Source organism: Aplidium turbinatum, chromosome 8 (assembly GCF_918807975.1).
Source record: "Aplidium turbinatum chromosome 8, kaAplTurb1.1, whole genome shotgun sequence".
Classification (NCBI taxonomy): domain Eukaryota; kingdom Metazoa; phylum Chordata; class Ascidiacea; order Aplousobranchia; family Polyclinidae; genus Aplidium; species Aplidium turbinatum.
The window spans coordinates 19,808,886-19,834,007 of record NC_137479.1 but is presented as its reverse complement, the minus strand read 5'-3'; the positions used below and the strand labels follow the sequence as shown (position 1 = coordinate 19,834,007).

Here is a 25,122-nt window from a genome sequence, read left to right as displayed (position 1 = left end):
TCAATATCTTGGACTGAATCGTCATGCCATTGTTTGTTTGTTTACTAGGCCTACCTTTTTCCAACATAATGTGGCAAATTGGAAACTTTATTCTTAATTTTTATTTTATTAATTTTATAAATTTTTATATAAACTTTTTCTATTTTGATCTAACGCATAAAACATATTAGGCCTATTAAATTTCTCATGTTACTGTGACCTGAAACAACTGAACTGAAAGTTTGTAGACAACTGTAAATTTTTTCTTTGTTTTTTTTACAGTAGGCTATGTTTGTGAGAATACAACAATAGGAATTATGGACCATAGATATTGGTGGCAGTTCTTGATGGTTTACAATGCCACATACACCTTAAATCTCCATCGAATGCACGTATAGTTTTTCCACCTATTCCCTTTGTATTCCATTTTCATAACAGCGTTTCCTTCGCATTCCGACAAAATACAAACGAAGTTGAATTGTTTTCGTTAAATTACAGTCGGCCTTGAAAAAAGCTGTGTAATTTGAACGACCCTTTAAAGAAAAAAACTCTATAGCTACCTTCAAAATGACATGTTCAGTTGTTTCTTTTTTTGTATTTATGAGAATGTTACGAGGGATCCATAATATGATAGCCAAATGCACCCTACCAGATAAAACTTTTTTTGAATTTTTTTTATCAAAAAATGCAAATTACACATGCAGTGTATAAATATAACTACAGCCCACAGGCACGTGTAATTTAAAACATAATAACATTTATAAATTTTGATAGCATATCATATACTAAATTAAATGATTTTATCATTGTGTAGCCTATATGAAATACTTTTAATGAATATTGTTTCTAGTTCTAGTGCTACAAGGTGAAACGAAGCCCACACCACCTAGCCTAGAATGGTGTCCTCAACACGACAAAAAGTGCAAAGTGAGTTAAATTTTCAACAACAGGTAATGCATTGTGTACTTGCAATGTATTTACGCATAACTTGAATGTGAGAACATTACAACGAACAAAGCATTGCGTAACAAGGTTCTACTAATGGAGTTTTTGAAATTCTCCTTAGCCACGTTTTCTAAGAACAGGCCTAGTCGCAATTCATTGGGAAAAAAATGACGGACGTTTTTAGTACAGCTTGCAGTAAGCCACGCCTTCACGAAGCTGCAACAACAAAATATAACTTACACCCTTCATAAAAACGTCAAAAAGCACGTGGTATAAATGTGGTAGGCTACGAATTGAAATCAAAGTAAAAAAGCAACACAATATCGATCTAAAAAAGTGCATATACCTTATTAGTACAAAACACGTTCTGAAATAAGACACAAGTTCCATTCGGTTGAAATAAACGATTTTATTATACAGTACCACTTGATTGTCTTTTTTTAAGTACCGAAATTGCAACAGTGTTTTAATGTACAGTGTATAAAATGGACAACAAAAGAGTACAAGAAGAAAATTGTGCACAATGAGAAGTATCCTGTGCTCGCTAACACTTTGTTTAAAATTTCAAGACTACTTTTAATTTGAAGATTTTAGCTTCTTGGGCAAACATTTAGATCATCAATCATTACCAAACACTCACCAATATCCAAGGTAACATCGCTATCAATAGGCTATTCAACGTTGCTAAATAGTAAAATAAAGCAAAAGTAACAACTAGAAAAAAAATTTCTAATATGGCATGCCGCATGTACCTGATTTTATGAGGTCGATTGACGATCTACTCCAGTATTTCCACAAGCATTACCCAAAGAGCAGAATCCGTCATTTTTACATTGATTCAACGTCTGCAGACCAATCAATGTGAAAATGACAAAGTTTGCTGTCTAGGCAAGAACAATTCTGTAAGCACCATACGCAGAAAACAACACAAAAAAGCTTTTATCAACCAAGCACAAATCAAACATAGACATTAGACACAGTACAAGACTGTTCAAAATCGTGAGCAATGCTTATGCAGTTTAGAAGTTATTAAATCTTGACCATCGATCTTCGACAAGCTACATTGAGCTTCATATTTAAATTTTTAAGTGATGGATACTGAGTAGCAAGATATGTATTCTGGAACACGCAAACAATGTTTGGCTTGAAAATATTTAAACAACTGTTCCTCGAAGGCGAATATTCTTTATGTCCCAATGAAAGTTTCCATCGACGTAACCACCTAACCGCAGTGAAACTTTAGTTGTTACGAAGCATTTTTCTCTTGCTCCAGAAAGATTAATTGCTCAAGTTCCATGCATTTGTTTCGGTCTGGTACCAAGTCTGTCAACCTTTGCACCATTGTTTTGTTCAACGCTGGCTCGTCAAATCGCATTTCCCTGACAATTTTGTAAGCTTGCTCGAACAAATCAGTCCCTAGATTGTCAATGCAGCGTTGTCTCATGTTCACGATCCGCTGGTCCACCATGTTTGAGTTGAACATCGACAGTGGTCGTTCGGAAGGTTGTGCCGAGGTCTTGGGCCGATGATCCGATTCATAGACCTTCCTGGACGACACTCCGCCGACGGTTTGATTTTTCAAGACCGGATATTTAGTGGCAAAATTCTTTGCAGCGCTCGCATTGGAGCCCGCCATTTTGCTTTTGGCAGTAAGAGAAGAATCTTGGTCTGAATGATTTCGAGCTTCGTCTTTCAAGTGTCCGCTAGGGTGAGAAATAACTGATTCATCTAGTACGAGAGCGCCTTCCATGTACTCACACATGTCCCTGTACTCCGAATCGCTCATTGGAATGTGTTCATCCGAAAGATCTTCATCAGATGAAGATTCAAAATCATTGTGCAAAGAATAGAAGGTATCTGCTAAATTCCCATCCTCTGGAATGTGCCCTTCTTGCATGAGGCTGTGAATGAGTTCATCGGTCGAGCCAAGTCGACCGTTCGGTGGAGATCCCTGCATGGTTTCTTCGGCCAGATCTCCATTTTCTGAATACATTGCAACTAAACAAGACAGGAAAATGTTGTAAGACCTTACTTGATGACTGGTTAGCCTTTAACCAGATGGTAAAATCTAGCGGTGTCCTTTACGTTGATTGAACGTCTGCATACGTTGAATTTTGAATCAAGCGAGAGAGAAAAAGAGTGTGCGTTTCTACACCAATTGAAAGTAGACAAAACTTTTTGCTGAATAAAAAAACTAACAAAAGTTCCAACTTGACTTCTGCAACGTGCAGCAACCGCAGCTTGGTCAGAAGAAAAAATCTTTGAGTTTTAGAAAAACTTACTTTGTTGTGAGTTGACTAATGTGGTATCGTGAGGTTTAAACACAACAGTTCCGCGCAATTCATCATCGTGTATAGTTGGGAGTCGTTCAACTTCGCGATCGGAGACGGGGTCTTGAATTTGCTGCTAAATTCAAAGGATTAAAACGTCATCGTAATCACAAAAGAATCTGACGCCTTGCGTTTCTTTTTCAGTCGCTTCTAGTTTACGCAATTCACAAAAACTGCATAAACCAAATCACACAGAAATAATTTTAACTGGTGACGAACCACGCAACTCATATAAACGTTTCCAAGATTGCCCTTGCTGCAACATACGGTTGTCAAACTTCTTACCGAGTTTAAATCAAAAGAAGAGCGGACGAAATTCCTCTCAACAGACTCTCTTCGAATTCGCGCGTTTTCAGCCCATTTTCTTTTAGCAGCTTCCCTAAAAAAAACCCTAACTTGAGTCATCCATATTAATTATAAAAAGTAAACAACACTTTTTATAGTTTAATAAACAAAACATCAAACAAGTAAAAACCAATAATGCTCTTGCATGTCCAGCAACTTCAGTTGCAATGTATGAAAATGTTTCATTGTAACTTAAGCACACGTTGAAACATTGAAAAATACATGGCAGCAACCTACTTCAACTTCAGTACTTTGTCGTCAACTTCTCTTTGTTTCTTAATTCTTAAGCGATCGCGAGCAGTTAAGTGTTCAGTGGCACTGGAGAAAAGTAGAATGTTTTAAAAATCACAACTCTGCTTTCGAGAGCTGTCCAAGTGCCAACCGAAGTAATGAGCTTCTGATAAAAATTTATATTTTCCAGTTGACTAGTCCTAGGGTTGTAAAGGGGTGGAAAGTTTCCGGGAATTTTGGAAACTTTCCCAGAAACTTTCCGGAAATTTTGAAGGACCCGGGGATATTGGGAATTTTCATTTGGCATTTATTATGTTTAAAACATTTGTTAAATATTTCATGAATTAGAAAAAAATATCAAAAACCTATCTCAAAGGGATACTAAAGGAAAAATCTGACTTGGCGATTTTCCACGTTCTTTCTGTTTAACATGCTACCATAAAACGATTTTCAATAAAATTTTGCCCCATTGCGGTCTGACCACCATTGCGCGCGTGCTTTTGTCAGAGCTTTCAAAACGAGATTGGGCTTGAGCAGCGAAGCGTGCGACTGTACAGTCCGCGTCACTAGCAATCAGCTGATCTCGCAATAATTGTTACTGCCGGCGATTTGACTGTAGGCTATGTATGTATGTACAATACATCAAAACATCAGATTTCAACATCAAAACATCAGATAGTTTGCTCAAAACATCAGATGTGGTAACGTGGCTTTTGTTATTGCTGTCTTTTGTGACGTATTCTCGAGCAGTGTTTGCACTTTTGGTCATTTTGAAAAAAATAAAAAATAAATGAAACATTGGACTTTGGGCCTTGCCAGCGCCATTGAAAACCATTTTTTTTTCGGTAATTTTTTAAAAAATGTATTCTTGAATGTTCAGTTTACGCATTTTAATGCTTAATTCCCGTTTGAAAATTTCATGTAGTAGGCCTTTAAGCATTTCTATTTTCTTTAATTATATCAACACTAATTTGGTGTTAATTAAGAATGAGGCTTATGCATACTTTTTCAATATTTAAAAAAAAATACTGATCATATTTCGGAACACTCACACCAAGGTCCGCAATAGGCTCGCAAATCAAAGGGTGGAAAAACTTGTCGGCATTGTTTGAGCCGTGTAAAGACAAGTCAACTCAAATTGAAGTTGACTCTGAAGTCGATGACGCTGCCAGAACAGTCATTAGTACATCATCTGAAGAAAGCCGAGCAGGAAGAGATGCTAACCGGCAGCAACTAGAACAACGACTTTGTAACTGACTCAGTATTGTAATACTGACTCAGTATTGTTTTTCTTTGTAAAAAAAAACAGATTGGTGATGATTCATTTTTGGAGTTATTAAACGAAACCATGTGTTTGTATGTTCTTAAGTATTTTAGTTATACATAGTACTTTAATTCTAAACAGTGTAAAGCCATTATTTTCCTGTTTCAACATCAAATTAAGATTGTTTTTAAAGTTTCCGAAAATTCCCATGGAAAGTTTCGGTTCTGAAAATTTCCGGGAATTTTGCAACCCTAACTAATCCACGATTTTTTTCGATTGATTAGCATTTTAGGACAAAGAACAGTCTTCTTAGTTTGCTCTTCTCGCTTATACGTGTTGGGAAAACACAGGCAGTCAAATGAAGGTGATACATCAATAAGCCACGCCAGCGTCAGAGTAAACAATGACTTTACGATGGTGCACCTTTTTCAAAAACGCTGTCTAATTTGAAACCAACAGTGTTCAAGACGCCAAAACGAATTGAATTAGGTTGTAAACTGTTGATGCTTTCTGCGCAAGTACTGTAAATTGTAGCGAAAAACCGCATATGTACTTTAAGAACTTTTACACAATTAAGCTTGAGATGACTAAAAGCATCAAATACTTTTTCACAATATACAGTACTTTTAAAAGTTTATGATATCAGCTGACAAACGATTTCATTCAATGATGCAACTGAACAAATGCTTAGTTTTACCAAATCAGCACTATCGCATGATCAGCAAAATACAACAAAACGAATTTACAGCACACAAACAATTTTCTACATCTGTTGCAACTTGTATGTAGCCATTTGCATGAATGAAACCGAATCACGGAGTTCATTGAACAACGATACAGCGAAAAACTATAGAAGTAAACACGTTGTACTTTCTATTTCAAGAAACGAGGTATCGTGGCTACTAGTGAAAAAATGTAGGAGATCAGCAAAGTACAATAGTGTAAATTTATTGAATGAAATCGGATTATGGTCGTAAATTTCCCTCTGTTTACGAAGATCCTTCATATTAAAAAGCAATGTAACAAACAAACTCACTTTCGCGTCATAGCATCGCTCTGACAGAGCAAGGGATGCTGCAGTATCTGTCGTGCGGTCTGACGTTTGTGGGCTTCACGATCCAACATCCTGTGACAATGCGAGTGTTAAAATGTAGTAGTGGGCAAGTGGAGTACAAGGCTTCTCTTATAGGCAAAAATAAATGGGCGTGCAAACATCCATAAAATGAAGCAATCCATTCAAAATAAGTTGTCATTTTACATTGTGTTATGATGTTGATCGAATGTAAAAATTGAAACTTATTCTGATTGGGTTGTAAGAACATATTTGTACGGCATGCAGTGGGATGACAATTTTATGGGGCAAAAACTTATCAAAAAGTTCAAAAATGTAACGATCATGGTGGCCAACCGGTATCGCGTTAGGCTTGCTTTAAATCCGGCTTACATTCAAACTACATTCTTTGTACAGGTGAAATGTACACATTTCAAATTTTCGTACAGCATTTGTTCAGCAATAACTGGACCAGCACACACCGTTCTAATATATTGTTGAGAGCACGGGAATAAATAGGAGGGAGACGAGGCATGTAATCAGAAACTATCTTGACCATGACTTCCATAAGAGAATTGCCTTCAAATGCATGTTCCCGGCAACACATTTCGTACAACACGCAACCCAATGACCTGCAAAAACATGGGAACTTTGATGACTAAACTTGGTAAAGTAGTTCACAAATACTGAATTAAGAATTATAATTCTTGTCCAGTGTCCACACGACTTCGATATACTGTACATGTACAATGTACATAAATTATTCATCTAATAGTTTTTTGACATCGCCCAAAGTATGACCAGACAAAAGCTCTTGTAAACAACATACGAAAGGATACAAAACTTGCTTTTTACAAAGCAGAAGTTATTACAACACTACTATTGTATGCTCCAGAAACTTAAACCTCCTACCGAAATCACATTACAACTCTCGAGAAATTTCATCAAGGCTGTCTGCGTAAAATTCAAAACATTAGCTGAGTTGAAAAGAGAAAAATAATAAATTTGAGCGTACTAAAAAAGGCAGAAATAACAAGCATTAGGTCTCGCACATAGGTCCAGTATCAATCAAAACCAACCCAGATGGTGCGGGCATGCGCCATGCAGTACCAATGCCGATTAACGTCTTCCTAAGCAAATCATTACTTAGAATTGGTAAAGGTAAGTGTTCAGAAGGTGGTCAGAAGAAACGGATTCTCTGAAGAGTAATCTTAAAAAGCGCAGTATCGACTACACAAACTGCTAGAATAAAGCCGCAGAGGATAGGCTGCTTTGGATATTTGCCATTCACGAAGGACGGTGCTGCCACGTTTGAAAAAAGCAGATTTTAAAAGTTAAAATAGAGAAAAGAACGCCAACTACAACCACAACCAGCTCTCCCAAGTAAATGTCTCAAATGCAATCAAACTTTCAAAACGAGGATTGGACTCTTTAGTTATTTAAGAACTCATCGTTAGCGGTCATGCGAAGACCATCATCGTCGAAGACGAGAGATAGCCATCATGCTACAGCGAAAGTTAAAAAATGAAAAGTAGCGCAATGCGCATCTACTGTATAAGGTTGTGGCGATTTCATTGCGAGTGTGCTATTTAAATTGGGCACTCTAACACGGTGTGACGTAAGCTTTTGTTTTTGCGTCGCGTTGACATTAGGCATAGTAAAAATAATTTCAGATAGGAGAGGCTTCTGTTACAACATGTCTTTATAACATCGCTGAATGCAAGTCGGCCTTGTTTTAGAAAAAAATTCACGTGAAATGCCCAAAACACAAGGAAATAACTGTGTCTGTGTTCTGGGGAAATGGACGCGAGATCGTAAAAGGGAAAAACACTCTAGAGCACTACATTGTACTTGAACAAAAATTTCAGCATTCTACGAACTACTACTGATGCGAACAAGTCAAGGTGACAAATCGTGTTTCACCTCAATGGTGACAAAAACCAGTTTATTTATGTAAGAACATCCCATGGCTTTACACGCTCATACCTGATCCTCAGACAACAATACAGAAGTCTACAAAAATATTGATACAAGTTGTAGGGAGGACAGAACGAGTGTACTGTATTGATGAGTTAAGCCATTGATTTGTCAATAAACGCCCCTCAATATGCGTTGTTTCAATGCAAATGGTCAACACAAGTGTGTTCAAAGCGACAATAATTTCTTTCAAATTAAGTCGTAACTCATTTCAAACACACACGTTACTTACTTTACATGGTACCACCACATAACTTCACGGATGTGCCACGCTGTTTTTTTTGTTTTTTTTTTCGGTCATTTATCCGTCATTGACCGATTTTTTAGCAAAATGTCCGAAAAAAATAGTCAATTCGGTCAAAATGTCCGAAAAAAACAACGTTTCTCAGCGAAACTTATTGTTGTAGCTAGTCAGGAAGTGCAAATTTTGGTTGGTATCAGCTACTTGAAAGGAAATATTTTCATCAGAAAAAATTACCGAAATAAATAAAAAATGACCGAATTTTTTCAAGCCTATTCGGACAAATGACCGAAAAGTCTCAGAGAAAAAAAAACCTAGGACTGCCATGTGCGATTAATTGAAATTTAATACAAAATTTCTCAGAAGGGCTATGTTAAGTCTTGGATATGATCATTCATGTGTATCAAAAATTAAGGCATCTACCCTAGTGGAACTGTTGACTGTTGGGTGTTGACAACATTCATCCCGACTTCCAGTATTAACTAAATCGTATTCAGATTCCGCATACACCATGTATTAAGATTAGTAGATTACCTTTATATATTCAAGACTACCGACGTATTCATATCAATAGAACGGAATAATGTCATTACAAACATGTGACACACAATTACATACTATCAGTGCTCACACATTCTAGTTCTCTGATTTAAATACAAAAGACTGCATCTGACTCACCAAACGTCACACTTTTCATCATACTCTTCATGTTTGAGAACTTGTGGGCTCATGTAGTATGGGGTCCCAACAAATGTACTGGCTTTGTCTGATGTTCCAATGAGAATTTTTGATATCCCAAAATCACCAATTTTGACATCGTTATCTTTTAAAAATATGTTTCGGCTTTTCAGGTCTCTGTGCAAGACACGCCTGCAGAAATGGGAGCACATAATATCCGATGTAGCACAAGCACTTAATTTGATTGCTGTTGACATTGAAAAACAAACTGCTGAAAAAATGGGAAAATAAAGCATCTTAAAGGGGTACTAAAGGAAAAACCTGACTTGGCGATTTTCCACGTTCTTTGTGTTTAACATGCTACCATAAAACGATTTTCAATAAAATTTTGCCCCATTGCGGTCTGACCACCATTGTGCGCGTGCTTTTGTCAGAGCTTTCAAAACGAGATTGAGCCTGAGCAACGAAGCGTGCGACTGTACAGTCTACGTAACAAAAGACTATCAATCAACCGATCACGCAATAATTGTTACTGCCGGCGATTTGACTGTAGGCTATGTATGTATGTCCATCAAAACAGCACATTTCAACATCAAAACAGCAGACAGTTTGCTCAAAACATCAGATGTGGTAACGTGGCTTTTGTTATTGCTGTCTTTTATTACGTATTCTCGAGCAGTGTTTGCACGTTTTGGTCATTTTGAAAAAAATGAAAATAAATGAAACACTGGACTTTGGGCCTTGCCAGCGCCATTGAAAACAATGTTTTTTCGGTAATTGTTTTTGAAATGTATTCTTGAATGTTCAGTTTACTCATTTTAATGCTTAATTCCGGTTTGAAATTTTCCTTTAGTATGCCTTTAAACCTGAATGTCAAACTATAAGTTTGATGTAAAGAAAAAAATAGTTGGAAATCCTATGAATTGCTTCATCTTTTCTTTTTTCTTCATGTTTGTGGAATTTGCTTCATCTTTTCTTTTTCTTCATGTTGATACTCATACTCTAATATAATATTCTTAATCTAATCGAACATACAATCTAATCGAACGAACAATCTAATCGAACATTCTTAACTTAATCGAACATTCTTAATCCAATCGAACAACTATCGAACAATCGAATTTAACAATGCGTCAAAAACACGTTAAAATTTAGAAATAACAAAAGTTTAGCTTAATGACTGTATATTACAGAGCTACAAATTTTCACCTCTCATGCATGTAATTGATTGCTTTCAGCAACTGACGCAACCATTTAATGACCTGGTCTTCAGAAATTGTTTCTTTCTTTTTTTTATAATCTCGTATGACGTACTCAAGGTCTCCACCCTGCAAGTTAAACAATAAAGAATTTTCAATAAAACTAAAAAAAAGAAAATGCATAAAAACAACGCAACTATGTGAAATCAATTTTGTATAACTGGCAATTCAAATAAAAAAGCACTGGTAATGGTGTTTAAATTTTGTGTTTCTTCACTTCATTATCATAGTTTTATGGTAAATAATTGCCCTATTTCACAGACTAGCTCATTACCTCACAATATTCCAACACAATACAGAAAAATGGACCATCCAGAAAACTGCGGTGAAATTGCACAATGTTTTCATGCTTCAGTTTGGCCAAAAGCCTGGCTTCCTGCATTGCATCCACCGTCTCACCTGGATCAAGTGGACCAACACATATCTGCTTCAACACTTTCCTAAGATATATAAACAGAAAAATATAATCACTTCTTTTGCATAGCATATTAGCATAGCCTAGATGCTATAACTATAAAATTGATGATATAAAATTGTTTTACACTCGTGCCTCAAAAAATCACTGTTTTAGTGAACTCCAACATGATACTTTACAAAATTCAAATCACAATATTTTATGTGAATAAGTCCTTTTCAAATTTTATGAAAATAAATTTATTGCACAGTAGCTTAAGGAAATTACAATATGTATTTGAAAAATTTACTTCTTTTCTGCTTCAATAAAAGCTTGATGATCATTAATTAAAAATGCGGTGCCAAAATTTCCAGATCCAATTTTCTTTACAATAGAATACTGATCCATTATCAATGAGGGCTTGCTGGAAGCTTTTTCAATAAAATCATCAGGTAAGCGACTGGGTAGAGGCATGGCTTTTGCAGAAGTAAAACAATAAAAATATAATATATACAACACAGAGTCAGAATCCACTTTTAAAATGATAAAAAATTATAAACATGATCTGAAAATATAAAATGTCCATTGGTTGGTTACTGGTTAGCCTATATAGCATACTCAACTGTGATATTTAGACAAACAAGATTCCCAGTCAGCAGTCAATTTGGTTTGAAACGTGCTTCATCAAAACAATTGTTCATGCTATTTATCCATTGCACTACAAAACATTACTTTTTTAACGTCACATTACTAAACTTCAACAATCTTCTAGAACAGAGGTCACCTTAACACCTTCCCATAGCAGAATCGATAATTAAAAGATTTACAAACGTGGGACGAGTAGCAATTCTGTCTATTACTTGCAGGCCAGAACGAAGCTCAGGGTTTGTTTATTCATTTAGAATCAACGAAACATTTAGCCACTCATTCAAGTGGCCAGGCAAGTGAAGTAGCCATCTATACGTTAAGCACGTCTGGCCAAGACCTTGAATTTCAGCTAAAACCTTGAATGGCGATTTTATTGATTTATTGATCATGATTTGCTGGTGGTCTATACAAATTTATCTTTATTGTCACACAAATGCATGTATTGCTAACAGCTTGATTTGACTATCGCTTCATAGTTTTGTGACCCCTGTTTTAGAAAACAATAAATACTGATGCAAGTTTTCTAACAAATGTCAAAAACCTTTGCAAATTTTCAACTTAATATTCATTTGCAAATCAATACAATAAAAACTTAATGTGCACTGGAAAACTATGAAGTCAAATCATGAAAAAGCTTACACAAATCGTAATTAATATAAAAAATCTTAGTGGTGGCACATGGCAAGACTTATCGAGGTAACTTTTGTATTGATGACTAATGGTTACAGAAAAAAATCTGATTCATTTAAAAGTTAAAAAAGCAGATACCTCCAATAACTCATGAGAAAGTATATGATGCAATAAGCATATATATATGTTACATATTAAAGTTCTTTTTGTCCAGTGGATAAAATACTTTTCTCTTGTGAAAACACATCGATGATAAAAGTATCTGAGGCCAAGTCATGTCATTTCTTTTAAGAGACTTGATTGCCTCAAGGATTTCATGCTTATCAAATAGCAATGGGTTAGTTTTCACAACCCTTGCCGCTTCACCTTGTAAATAATGCAACACTTTAACAGGTCGGCTTTCTTCAACTTTAACAAGAGCACTGGACTCAATTTTATTTAAGATTTCCTTCAAGTCTTCCAGTCCATAGTATGGGATTTTTGTTGTCATTGAGTACAACTGCAGAGTTTGACTTACGTCATTCCCACATCGAATTTTAAAGCCATTAAAAATAATTCTTTCATCGATGATTTCAACGTCTGGTTTCAGATCACTTCTTGATGAGAAGTTCAACTTCTGCAAGCACTTCAGCCCATTCAGTCCAATGTTGTTAACATTTAATTCTATGGGAAAGTCAAGCTCAGTGCATGGAAGTTTGTACTGATTTGAAAGTGTTTGAAGAATTATATTTTCTTGCAAGCGTGGTAAATTCACAAAAAAATATTTTGAATCGTGACTTAAAATAAGAACATTGCATTTATTAAGGTTTCCGATAATTCTCTGGTACATATTACTGGAAGACGTAGATGCTTTACCCTTTTCATTTAGTAATGATATATGTTTAACAAGCTTACTAGAATCACACGCAAGAGAAAACTCTGCTGGACTTTCAAAATCTTCTTGTTTGTTTTCTGGCAATGTTACGACGTTAAAAGATTTCCTCTTTGATTTGAAGCATTTATCAAGAGTAATTTTATTTCTTTGTTTGGAAAAATCATCATACTCTTTGCTGGCCGTTGCAATGACAGAAAGTTTGTAATTTTCACTAGACTTTTCCCATTCATCACCTGTATCATCAAAGATTTCAAAAACTGAACGTGGTTTTTTGGCATGAGATGGCCTCACCACACTGTCAAGTGTTGATTGTTTTAAACTCATCTCATCACTTGATCTTTTTTTTCTGCTTGTGACAGAAACACTTGAATCGTTACTTGCAGATGATTTTGCATTGGAAAGCAAAACTACGGGTGCAATATTTTCTCCATTGCTGTCCTGAAAACATTCTCCTCTACTCCAGTGCTTCTCTCCAATAGCATCATGACCAATTGGTGATGCAACAAGGTTTGGCTGAACTTTAGTCTGTAATGAATTCAATACTGTGCTGTCATCATTCAGCGCAAAATTGGAGCAAAATTGATCATGAGAACCATTCTGAACATTTGCAGAGCAGCTGCTAGCACCGGTTACAGAAAGCAACACACATTCTTGATTCTCACACATGGAAGAATTTGTAGAACGATTCAAAATACTTGATGCTTCAGAATCACTCAGACTTGTCTTGTCTTGTATCAAAGATGGTTTGCATGGAAATTCCGTAACTACTGCACCAGGGCATTGCATTGAATTGTATTGCACAGTATTCACAGATACACACTTGTTTTGATCACTTTTTCTATTATTCTTATTTTCAAAATCACTATTACTAATATCATTGCCATTAGATTCCAGAAAATTACTTTCAGCTACAGTTTCTTGACTATTTTGAATTTTATCCGCTTGAAGCAATTCTTGAAGTAAAGTTAGAATTCTATCTTTTCTTGTAAAAAAGACCTCAGTTTTGTTTGGATTTACATTTACGTCAACTTCTGATGCTTTGACATCGATCACCAACAACAACACTGGCCAACCTAAAAAAAAACACAAATTGAGCAATCATTAAGGTATTTGGGGTCTGCCACTATTCAGTGAGAGCCTTTTTTGGTGAGAGCCCTATTCGGTGATTTTTTTGAAACAGCACTGGCCAACCTAAAAAAAACACAAATTGAGCAATCATTAAGATATTTGGGGTCTGCCACTATTTGGTGATTTTTTTTGAAATTTATCGGGTACCGTAGCCCAATTATCATTGCCGCGTTTACATCGTTTTAAGTTAACGTCGCTAAACGTTAAAATAAGACCCCAACCCCTATGACGGCAATGATAATTAGGCTACGGTACCCAATAATTAAAAAAAAATTACCGAATAGAGCTCTCACCGAAAAAGGCTCTCACCGAATAGGGAACTCACCGAATCGGACTCACCAAAACGAGCCATTCCGAGGTATTTGTTACCCATTTACACCTAATCAGTTAAACTTAACCTAACCTTCTTATTAGTTTATTGGTTGCCAGGATAGTCTGTCTACCTGTCATTGGTTTAAGTTTGCATTAATACTTTGTATTTAAGCAGTTCATATCAAAAACTTAAAAAAATGGTTTGGTTTTTGAACCTTTATCCTCGGACTTACAAAGCCTTGGTAGGTTTCCTGGTAGTTTTGCATACTTGTAAGTGTAAAAGCTTTTGACACAGAGACAGTTACCAAGATTAGCGGAGTGAAGATTCTGATTGTTAAAGTGATGTTGTCGGCGATATATAGTTATAAAGTGATGAGACCTTGAAATGGCAACAAATAAAGTATATACAGGTATTTATAATTAGCACATACCTCCAATTTGTTGAGTATGATCGGAAAAATGAGTACAAAAAAGCTTTTCTATAGGTTTGCAGCGGATGGGTCTCTTGTTAGCAATAAGAAAAAAGTTTTCATTAGACTTTTTCTTCATAATTTGCTTTGGAAGAAACAGTTTAATAGTAATGTCATTATCTGGACAATATATTTTCTTCACTGTAAATTGATTAGGCATTGATAAAACATGACCAAAAGCACTTTTGTACGACGTGGATTTTGGCTTTTGCCAAACCAAGCACTTATCGTTGAACAGTCTAAACTGGATCGATGGTTGAGCAAGAGCAAAGGACATCAAAACAATCTGCGTTAACTTGAGTTGTTCTTTCAATTTTTTAGGAGAGCTGAAAAATTGTTTTCGCACTGGCAAATTCTTAAATAAATTACTCACTGTTACAGTGGTACCCTGTGCAATATGTGAAGGCTTTTTAGATTTTATAACACCTTTGTTATCAAAACAATACACAGTACTATAAAGTTCATCTTTGGTCCTTGTTGTTATAGACATATCAGCAACCTCACACACAGAACTTAATGCTTCACCACGAAATCCATAAGATGACAAAATTTTCAGATCCTCATGGCAATGAATTTTTGATGTAAAATGCCTTTGTGCAGCACAATATATATCAGTTGAGTTAATGCCACTTCCATTATCACGAACCTCTATTTTACTCAGTCCACTTTTTTCTAACTTCACTTCCACAAGAGACGCTGCAGCATCAAGAGAATTTTCCACTAATTCTTTCACACAATTGCTTATGTTAGTGATAATTTGGCCACTTGAAAGAAGCAATGCAGTTTCTGTTGACAACTGATGCATTGCATGTGAACTTCTTGTGCAACAATTTCCTTTAAGCCTTATCACATAAGTCTAAACATATAAAGCTAATTAAATTGACAACTAGGCTACACATTTCCCAAAATTAAATTAGGAAGGCTTTTAAGAGTCCATATTTTATAAGCAGAAACTGATAGTTATCTTAGTCTCTGAGGCTACCCTATGTTAGTGTTGGGCGATATTGAAAAAAACAAAACGATACGATATATATTTGAAAAAATACTCGATATTTCGATTCTTTTCGATATTTTTGTTCTAATTAAAAAAAGAGTTTCTCAGTCTTCGAAATTAGTGTCGGCAATTGCCGACGCAGATGCATGAATGGCGCATTAGCGTCCGCGATAAAAATGTTGAGGCCACACGAGCACTTGTAAGGTTAGGGATAGACATTCCTCCCAGTCGTTATGCCACAACCATAGATTTGCTCCTTAGTCAACACCCTGATGGAGCTTTGGGGTTTTGGGGGTTTGGAGTTTTTGGGGGTTTGGGGTTTTTGGGAGTTTGGGGTTTTTGGGGGTTTGGGTTTTTGGGGTTTGGGTTTTTGAGGTTTGGGTTTTTGGGGTTAGGAGGTTTGGGGTTAGGGGTTTTAATTAGGCTACGGTACCCAATAATTTTCAAACAAAAATTCAAAAAAATCACCGAATAGGGCTCTCACCGAATCGGACTCACCGAATAGTAGCAGACCCTCCGATTCCAGTGATGACACGACAACCTCATCTTCTGATACAGCATCTGATGATTCCGATTCTGTCATCTAGTTCTTCATCAAACAGACTTTGTGTTGCTCGCAGTATCCCAATTGTGCCGAAATTATGTTAGTGCATACGTAAATCGAGGCAATCTTCTCGCAGGGAGCTATTAATTTGTTACCGATGCTTGGTTGAACATTTGAGCAATTAACGTAATTTTATGATAATTCAACGTCGCTAGATGTCAAATTAATGTAAAACAAACGTAAATTTCTTATTGGGCATTGTTGTTACACAATATAACCCGCCGAAAAAATGAAATTGATTTGTGCTGACTCTAACGTTGAATCAACCCAAAATTAACTTACTTTTCCTCCCCGTGAGTTATTCAACGCGAATTACCGTAACAGCGTGCATATCGCGAGTCTGCTACTATTCGGTGAGTCCGATTTGGTGAGTCCGATTCGGTAAGTTCCTAACCTCTAACCCCTAACCCTAAAACAGCAATGATAATTAGGCTACGGTACCCGATAATTTAAAAAAAAAAGTAAAAAAATCCCTCGTTAAGGGATCGGACTCACCGAATCGGACTCACCGAAATGGGCCATTCCGGCATATTGTGTTGTTTGCTTTATCGCTACCGGTACTTTTCGTATTATTATTACATGACAACAAATCAAACAGTGCGGTCGGGATAGACTACTCTAGCATATTTTTCGCGTCTTGTTTTACACGTTTTGGTACAATTTTTTCGTAATAAACGTTCACAGCAATTGCCGAGACAATTTCAACTTTTGCCGTTTGGCTGCGGCAACGTTTTTGTAGGGGTTTGCAGTTACGAGTTAGGGCTATAATAGTTAAAATATCGAACGATATTGAAAAGATATCATATCGTATCGAAAATTTGATATATCGTCCAACACTACCGTATATCAAGTCTATACATAACTCGAAAATGACACCAAATACAATGCAAATATATGGTAGGCTAAACTCACACAAATTTAAACAGACTACATTCATCAAAATACTAATAGCCTATGTACTTAATCAAACTAGCAACTTTTTTCTTAGGAATGAGACTCTGATCTACCAGCTCATCTCACCCACCAGGACAAGAAACAATAACTTAACTGGATCTCAAACCTCAATTGTCATTGGCTAAATGTCTGATGTGCAGTCTGACCATAGAAAGAGCTCAACACCTGCTCTCCTGGGACACATCGAAACGGGCTTTTACCTGAGGATGGGTTTCTTTTATGTCCGGCTTTTTTTCTCCATCCTATTATTATTCTTATTATGACTGCTAATCCACATCAATATTGGAACTGGCAAATTCAATCCACAACACTGTACATTAGGCTATCATTCATTACTACATGTGTGCTTCTCTCTGTTTTTTTTTGCTGTTTGTTTTTGGAAGTGGGTATTTTTCTACAATCAGGTGTTGCCAGAGTTAGGATTAAAGTTAGGAAGGGTTAAGGTAAGGGTTGGAGTTAGGAATAAGATTAGGGTTTTGATCTTCCCAGGACTAAAAAAAATTTCCAAAATATATATACAAGTTTTTGTTTTCAACAGCTTTAAACTTTTCTCAACTTAGGGCAGAATTCCTTATCTGGCAACACTATTCAGGCTATTATTACACTATATAGTGTTTTGTGAAACACTTCTGCTACCTCGGAAGTGAAATTTCAGACAACGCTGACCTTCAGGATGAAATACAACATCGTTTAAATTGTGCTAGCAGCACTGCTTTTGGAAAACTTTGCTCACGAATATTTGACAACCATAACATACGAAAAAGTACAAAGCTCGCCGTCTACAATGCAGTAGTTATCACAACTCTATTATATGCTTCCGAGACCTGGACCACCTACCGAAACCATATTAAAACTCTTGAAAGATTCCAACAACGCTGCCTGCGCAAAATTCTGAATATCAGCTGGGAAGAGAAAAGAACAAATTTGAGCGTGCTAGAAGAGGCTGAAACAACAAGCATTGAGTCCCGCATTATTCGAAATCAACTTAGATGGTGCGGGCATGTAGTGCGAATGCCAGATCAGCGTTTCCCTAAACAAATGTTCTACTCGGAATTGGCTAAGGGTAAGCGTTCGGTAGGTGGACAAAAGAAGCGGTATAAAGACTCACTGAAGAGTAATCTTAAAATGTGTAACATCAATTATACAAACTGGGAGGAAACCGCAGAGGACAGGCTGCTCTGGGGATCTGCCACTCAGAAAGGTGTCGCCACGTTTGAGAAGAGCAGATCTAAAAGGTTAAAAGAAAAAAGAATGCAAAGAAAAGAACGACAAATCATCCTCGAAGACGAGGGATAGCCATCACACTATTTAGTGTAAATATAGCCACAGCCTTGTTTTTTTTTGGGGTTTTGTGGCCATGCTAACTGCGTAGCTGAGTGGTAAGTTCGTCTGCGCGACGTTCGAAAGGACGTGGGTTCGACGCCGCTTAAGAGCACGCGGCTGTGTCTAGGCAAAGACACTTAATGGCAAGCCAAAATAAGGGAAGCAGTTGACTCGAAGACTATATGTCACTTCGCTGATTCCTGTCGTCAGTTGTATCGCATATGTGATCGCAGTGTACTGTATGTTATCGCAATGGGCGCAAATAAAAACACGGTTATTGTTATTATAGCCTAGGTATTTTTCTATTCAAAGGGCAAAAACAATAATCCTGGTAATGACTCACTTGAACAACGTAGTGGTGATCTTTCAAAACAAAATACCAAAAGCATACCGATAGAAGAAAAATGGAAAACTGTATCCAGAAAGAAAAGGGACTTGCCTATAGGAAAGATGGAAGCAACTTCCTTCAAGGCTGTTTCCAAACCAGTTCACATTTTTACAACCAGATATAGCCCGGAAACCTCTCCCAGTGAAATAGAGGATTTTGTTAAGCAACAGTTTACTTTGGCAACTAATATTACATGTGAAAAGCTCAAAACTAAATACTTATCATATGCTTCCTTCAAAATCTCAATTCATGGTGTTACTCTAAAAGATATGCTGGACTTGGACAAATGGCCTGCTGGCATCTTAGTGAAAAAATTCTTCCACACTCCTGCAAAAATCAATGCCAATGCAAGCATATCACTAACACAAACATCCAATGACAGCAGGTAAAGAGGAATCAGTAAAAGTAGTGTCTTTTAACTGCAGAGGATTACAATCTTCACTGCATGATATAAAAGAACTCTGTAAAGAATACCAAATTATATTCCTACAAGAAACATGGTTGGCTAAACAAAACTTGGACACACTGGCAACTATCAGTGGCCAGCACTACTCTTTTGGTGTCTCTTCATTTGATCATGGAGATGGGATCAGGACAGGAAGACCTCATGGAGGGGTTGCTGTTCTTTGGGCTAAATCTTTATGTACATCCATGATAAAAAATTACGATCAAAGCATCATCGGAATACAAGTAGACATGAATGACAAATCTATCTGTTTTATTGACATTTACATGCCATATTGTTGTACAGCAAACAGAGAAGAATTCCAAGACCATTTGGGCAAATTAAGTGCCTTATGCCTCCAACTTAATAATTGTAACATATGTCTAATAGGAGATTTCAACGCCAGCCAAACAAATCAGTTTGGGAATATGTTAGACAAATTCTGCCATGACAATGACTTTGTTATCTCTGACCATGAATTGTTACAAGCTAATACCTTCACTTATGTAAGTGAAGCACATGGCACAACCAGTTGGATCGATCATTGCTTAAGTACAAAATCAGTGCATTCTACTATTCAAGAAATAAAGGTTCTACAGGAGTTCATAACCTCTGACCATAAACCTCTTGCAGTAACTTTCACTTGTGAAAACCTCCCAAGAGGGGAAATGGATAGTGGGTCTTTGTTGATGAAACCTAGCAAGATTCAATGGCAATATCTTTCTCAGCAGCAAAAAGAAGACTATAGAAGTTCAAGCAAGTATTTTCTTTCACAAGTACCCATACCATTCAAAACCATTAACTGTACAGACCCCAATTGTAGTAATGATCTTCATCAAAGAGAAGTTGAATTGTTTTATGATAACTTGATACATGCTCTACATATGTCAGCAAATCCGTTTTCTCAGACAATCAAAAAAAGATCCAAATTAGAAATCACAGGATGGAATGACAAAGTTCACACTGCTCACCAAGTTGCTAGAAATGCTTATCTAGAATGGTTGTCGAGTGGTAAGCCTCTCACTGGCCTTACTTTTAAAAAGATGAAAACAACTAGAAAAAATTTTAAATATGCATTACGGAAATGTCGATCAGAGACTGCACAGCTTAAAGCTGATTCTCTTGCTGAAGCCTTTCATCAGGAAAATTCGCGAAAATCATTTTGGCAAAAAATTAAGTCCTCTAAAGTTAAAGGTCCTATCTCTTCAACAGTAGGAGGAGCAATTGGGTCTACTGCGGTGACTGAGATGTGGAAAAATTATTATGGCAATTTATTAAACTCTGTGCGTAACAATCCTACAAGTGAAGCAATAGACATGTTGATGCAAGACACTGAAGCTTATGCCAATATCGAGAAATATCAATGCACTACTGAAACGATACAAATGCTACTATGCAAATTACCCTTTAATAGATCTGCTGGAAGTGATAAAATTTCAGCCGAACATCTAGTATATGCAGATGAACTATTGTGCTTCTTATTCAGCTTATTGGTTAATGTATGCCTTTCTCATGGTATGCTGCCTTCACCTTGTTTAAATACCATAATTATCCCTGTTTGTAAGAACAACAAAGGCAATATTCAGGATGCTGGAAATTACAGACCCATTGCAGTGGCAACTGTAGTGTCCAAATTATTTGAACATTATATCCTTGAGCATATTTCACCGTTTTTAAATACATCTGACAATCAGTTTGGATTTAAGCCAAAACATGGCACAGATTTGTGTGTTTATCTTTATAAACAAACAGTATCTCATTACATACACAGCAATAGTCCTGTGTTTAGTGTATTTCTGGATGCATCCAAAGCATTTGATAGAGTTAATCACAATATCTTATTTAACAAGTTAGTTTCACGGAATGTTCCTATGTGCTTTGTACGATTATTGAAGCATTGGTATAAAGAACAAATAATGAGAATAAAGTGGGGGAATCAAATTTCTGACTCCTTCCATGTCACCAACGGAGTAAGGCAGGGAGGGGTTTTAAGTCCTTACCTGTTTTCTTTGTATATAGATGACTTATCGACTGAATTGAATTCCCTAGATGTCGGATGTAATACTGGTTCATCTCACTTGAATCACCTATTGTTTGCAGATGACTTGTGTGTATTTAGTCCAAGTGCTAAAGGTACCCAAAAACTCATTGATGTGTGTGAATCCTATGCTTCTAGACATGACATTATTTTCAACTGTAACAAAACTGTTGGATTGGTCCATCAATGTCGCAAATTTAAAGTTTTGACTTCTCCATGCATGCGGCTGTACAATACACAAATTAAATTTGTTGAACAAGTGAAATATTTAGGTATACTGATTGATGATACCATCAGTGATGACGCAGATATTAAAAGGCAAGTGCGATCTCTTTATGTCGCTGCCAATCAGCTTAGATCCAAGTTTGGAAATTGCTCTACCGAAGTTAAAAATGTAATGTATAATACCAATCATATTGTATGCCAATGTATGGTTCGCAACTATGGTGTAACTATAAAACTTCTACTTTAAATCGCATACGAGTTGCTTACAACGACTCGTACAGAATTATCCACAATTTGTCAAGATGCGACAGTGCTAGAGTGTAATAGGTACAGAACGACGTGTTAACATTTGATGCTCTATTAAGAAAAAATTGCTATGCATTTGTAGAACGTTGCAAAAGATCAATTAATCCACTTTTGCGCAATGTTATGCCTTCTGATTGCTACTTTAATTCTACATTTTATATTCACTACAACAGTATTTTGTACGTTGTTTGATGTAACCTGCTTGATGTTGTGTTAGTCTGATATTTTGTGTGATGACTGTTAAAAATTTGAGTTCTATGGACTTTGAGTCTGATTGCAAATAAATAATAAATATCTACTATTGCACGTTTTAAACATTTGAAGGTTTTGCCTTCTTTTCCCGTTCATTAATGTGCTAGTAGGTCTTTATCAACTTTTGCAGTTAGTACTAGTAGTATCTTTTTCGTCCCGGGTGCGTTTATGACGAAAAATAAAATGATTGATTGATCATTGTTGCAGCGTTTCGATATTTATTTAGACTATACGGTACCTGTACTGCTCAAGCCTCAAACTACAGGTGTTACAGAAATATTCGCTGCATCAACGGAATCTTCAATAAAAATGATTAAACCCTAGCTCTAGATTGCAAAATTTAAAACTGATGAAATACCGTTAGCTTGAACATGAAAAAGGGTAAATAAATATAATGACCGCTGGCACTGGATAGAGTGGATACTTGAACTAGCTTTGCTTGAACTAGGGTTGCCAGAGGTTAATATAAAAAAGAGCCCCAAGCTTATGCAAAAAGTAGCCCAATTTTTGGGGGGTTCTAAAATGGAGCCTAAGCAAAGAGATAGCCTAGGCAATTATACAAAATTATTCCAGAGCGCTTGATCATCAGTCCCAAATTATATTTGTTTTTCTTTTTTTATGTCTGACCATCACAGTGAAAACGATAGGCTACACGCCAACATAGCAGAGGTCTAGAAAAAGGTAGAAGCGACAAAACCTGATCATCGGCACAGTGTGCGGCTAATTTTCGTTACCATTGTTACCTTGAAGGAATAGCGTATGGCATCGGTACGCAAAAAATTTTCATTGGGAGGGGTTTTAAAAAAAATTGCCTGATGGCATTTCAAACGTAACCAACATTTCCTTCACAGCAGAAAGGAAGCTGTCTACTTATTCTCTTCTTATAGTCTACTTATTCTCACCGTATCTCGCTAATTACTGTATATTCGCTTTTGTCTTACCAGTATGCTGTGTTGTGTGTTGTAGCCTATGTATATGTCATTTTGTATTTTTGCATCATTTCTAGTAAGTTATTCCTGTTTTTATATTGCACTGTTAAATTTCGTATGTGTATTGTTTTTTATGTTGTATATAATATTGGTCACAGCGGTAAACCATAATTCTTCGTGGGAAAATTGTAACATAAAGTTCCCGGATCCGTTTGTCTGTACGCAATGACCGAAAAATAAACACACCTTCGAAACGTCTATTCAAAGTGTATTCCAGTAAAATTAGCCCGTGGCTATCGAAATGGGGTTGCAACTCCTTGCACCTCTAAAACTGTCACTACGATACAGATTACTTGGATAAAAGACGGAGAATTTGTCCAGCTAGCAAGCACCAAATAAACCAGTTAAATGTGCGACCGACTTCCAACAAACAACTTCGAGAATGAATCAGAAAAATTTGTGATAACTCAAAGGCACGCCAGCAGTAGCGCGACGCAGCATTTCATGTCTCTCAAACTGAAACAGGTTTAAACCGGTCTGACACGAGTCTTACGGACGATGGTGCAATTTTGGCTCATGTTTTAGGAATTTCCATGACGTAATATTCAGTAGACCCGAACGGTTTCTACATGACGTTTGACCAGGCGAACAACCGTCTGTAACATAGCGGCCCCTAGTTATGACAGTCTGACATGGCATAACTAAAAAAGAAAAAAGAATTGACGACAATTGTGAGCCAATGAATAAAAACACATGATACACAAATTGTTTGAATCACTCACGTTTAAGTTAATACGCAAATACAAAGGGCATGCAAAGAATGAACAGCAATAAGAATAATACACGACGATACATGAAATTGGTACCATAGGTAGTAGGTACACGCAAAAAATGACGCTATATACCATGGTTGCGATAATAACCGACTGTTGTGGGCTCAGACAAGTGTCGGCCACCGCAGACAAAACCAGGCTCAAACCCTAACACTTAGGTGTTCTTTACGGGGGCGAGGCACGAAATATCCCTCAACACATAGTCTACTTTCACTTTCCCCGTACTCTCATCATAGTTGCAGACGGCAACTTTAGCTCTACGAACCACAGGCTTCCCTTTCCTAATTTGTGGAACTACCTCATGCACCCTCCCAAGTTGATACTTCCCACGTTTACCAATGTCCTGGAGAGAACCTACCACTACAAGTTGACCAGGCTCCAAATTCTCGGCCATTTTTAGCCATTTTTTCTGGCCCTGAAGACCTGGCAAGTAAAAATCGATCCATTTACTCCAAAACTGATGAGAAAGTGACAAATTGAACCGATAATCCCTTCTTAATTGGTCACGATCATGTGGTTGCCCAACAGCACAGTATGGGTCTAAGTATGGGGTCAAAAGTGAGGCAGGGGTGATGACAGTAAAATCCCTAGGGTCGTCACTCAAAGGTACCAAAGGGCGTTCGTTCACGATCCGAACGGCACTACTGGTGTACGTAAGCAGTTCAATAAAATTGGGCTTACGACTTGAAGAGTCCAAAATGTGAAAAAATGCAATTTTAAATTGTTTAACCATTGCCTCCCAGGCGCCACCTTGCGCCGGAGCATACGGAGGTATAAATTCCCAGTTTATCTCTCTCTGTCTCAGGGCATTGTGAAATTCAGCTGATTCTATCAACTCGGGTAACTTCTTAGATGCTGCCTGAAAGGTACTTCCATTGTCGGAATAGATAGCATTAACCTGCCCACGTAAATCTGTAAACCGTGTAAAGGCAAGTAAAAAATCACTCAGCGACAATGACGTAACCAGCTCAACATGAATAGCGCGAGATGCCATACATGTGAATAAGAGTCCCCAAGCTTTTTTGTGACTCCTACCTTCAACAAAGGTCAATGGTCCAAGATAGTCCAAGCCGCA

At 36.8% G+C, this 25,122-nt stretch overlaps 2 protein-coding genes across 2 annotated transcripts; both read right to left on the bottom strand.

Moving 5' to 3' along the window:
* Positions 1–684: 684 nt before the first annotated feature.
* On the bottom strand, positions 685–11,209 carry LOC145775338 (serine/threonine-protein kinase Nek11-like). The gene is made up of 10 exons (XM_082586615.1): positions 11,005–11,209; positions 10,575–10,740; positions 10,251–10,369; positions 9,042–9,233; positions 6,628–6,777; positions 6,131–6,220; positions 3,837–3,917; positions 3,540–3,633; positions 3,207–3,330; positions 685–2,922 (listed from the first exon to the last, which is right to left on the bottom strand). Exons 1-10 carry the CDS (start codon positions 11,166–11,168, stop codon positions 2,171–2,173), a joined length of 1,932 nt encoding a protein of 643 aa, XP_082442741.1. The 5' UTR covers positions 11,169–11,209; the 3' UTR covers positions 685–2,170.
* A 49-nt stretch (positions 11,210–11,258) lies between these two features.
* Positions 11,259–15,561, bottom strand: LOC145775574 (PMS1 protein homolog 1-like). The gene is made up of 2 exons (XM_082586881.1): positions 14,718–15,561; positions 11,259–13,919 (listed from the first exon to the last, which is right to left on the bottom strand). The coding sequence occupies exons 1-2, from the start codon at positions 15,559–15,561 to the stop codon at positions 12,160–12,162; spliced, it is 2,604 nt and encodes an 867-aa protein (XP_082443007.1). The 3' UTR covers positions 11,259–12,159.
* Positions 15,562–25,122: the final 9,561 nt, after the last annotated feature.

Bases quoted from the DNA above. Each gene is read 5' to 3' on its own strand.
- LOC145775338 (XM_082586615.1), bottom strand. From the start codon at position 11,168: ATGCCTCTACCCAGTCGCTTACCTGATGATTTTATTGAAAAAGCTTCC. The intron at 9,234-10,250 runs GTGAAAATTTGT...CCATTTCTGCAG, and splicing joins ATCAATTACATGCATGAGAG to GCGTGTCTTGCACAGAGACC. The intron at 6,221-6,627 runs GTGTGTGCTGGT...GCATTGTCACAG, and splicing joins CTCAACAATATATTAGAACG to GATGTTGGATCGTGAAGCCC.
- LOC145775574 (XM_082586881.1), bottom strand. From the start codon at position 15,561: ATGCATCAGTTGTCAACAGAAACTGCATTGCTTCTTTCAAGTGGCCAA. The intron at 13,920-14,717 runs GTATGTGCTAAT...GTTTTTTTTTAG, and splicing joins TCATACTCAACAAATTGGAG to GTTGGCCAGTGTTGTTGTTG.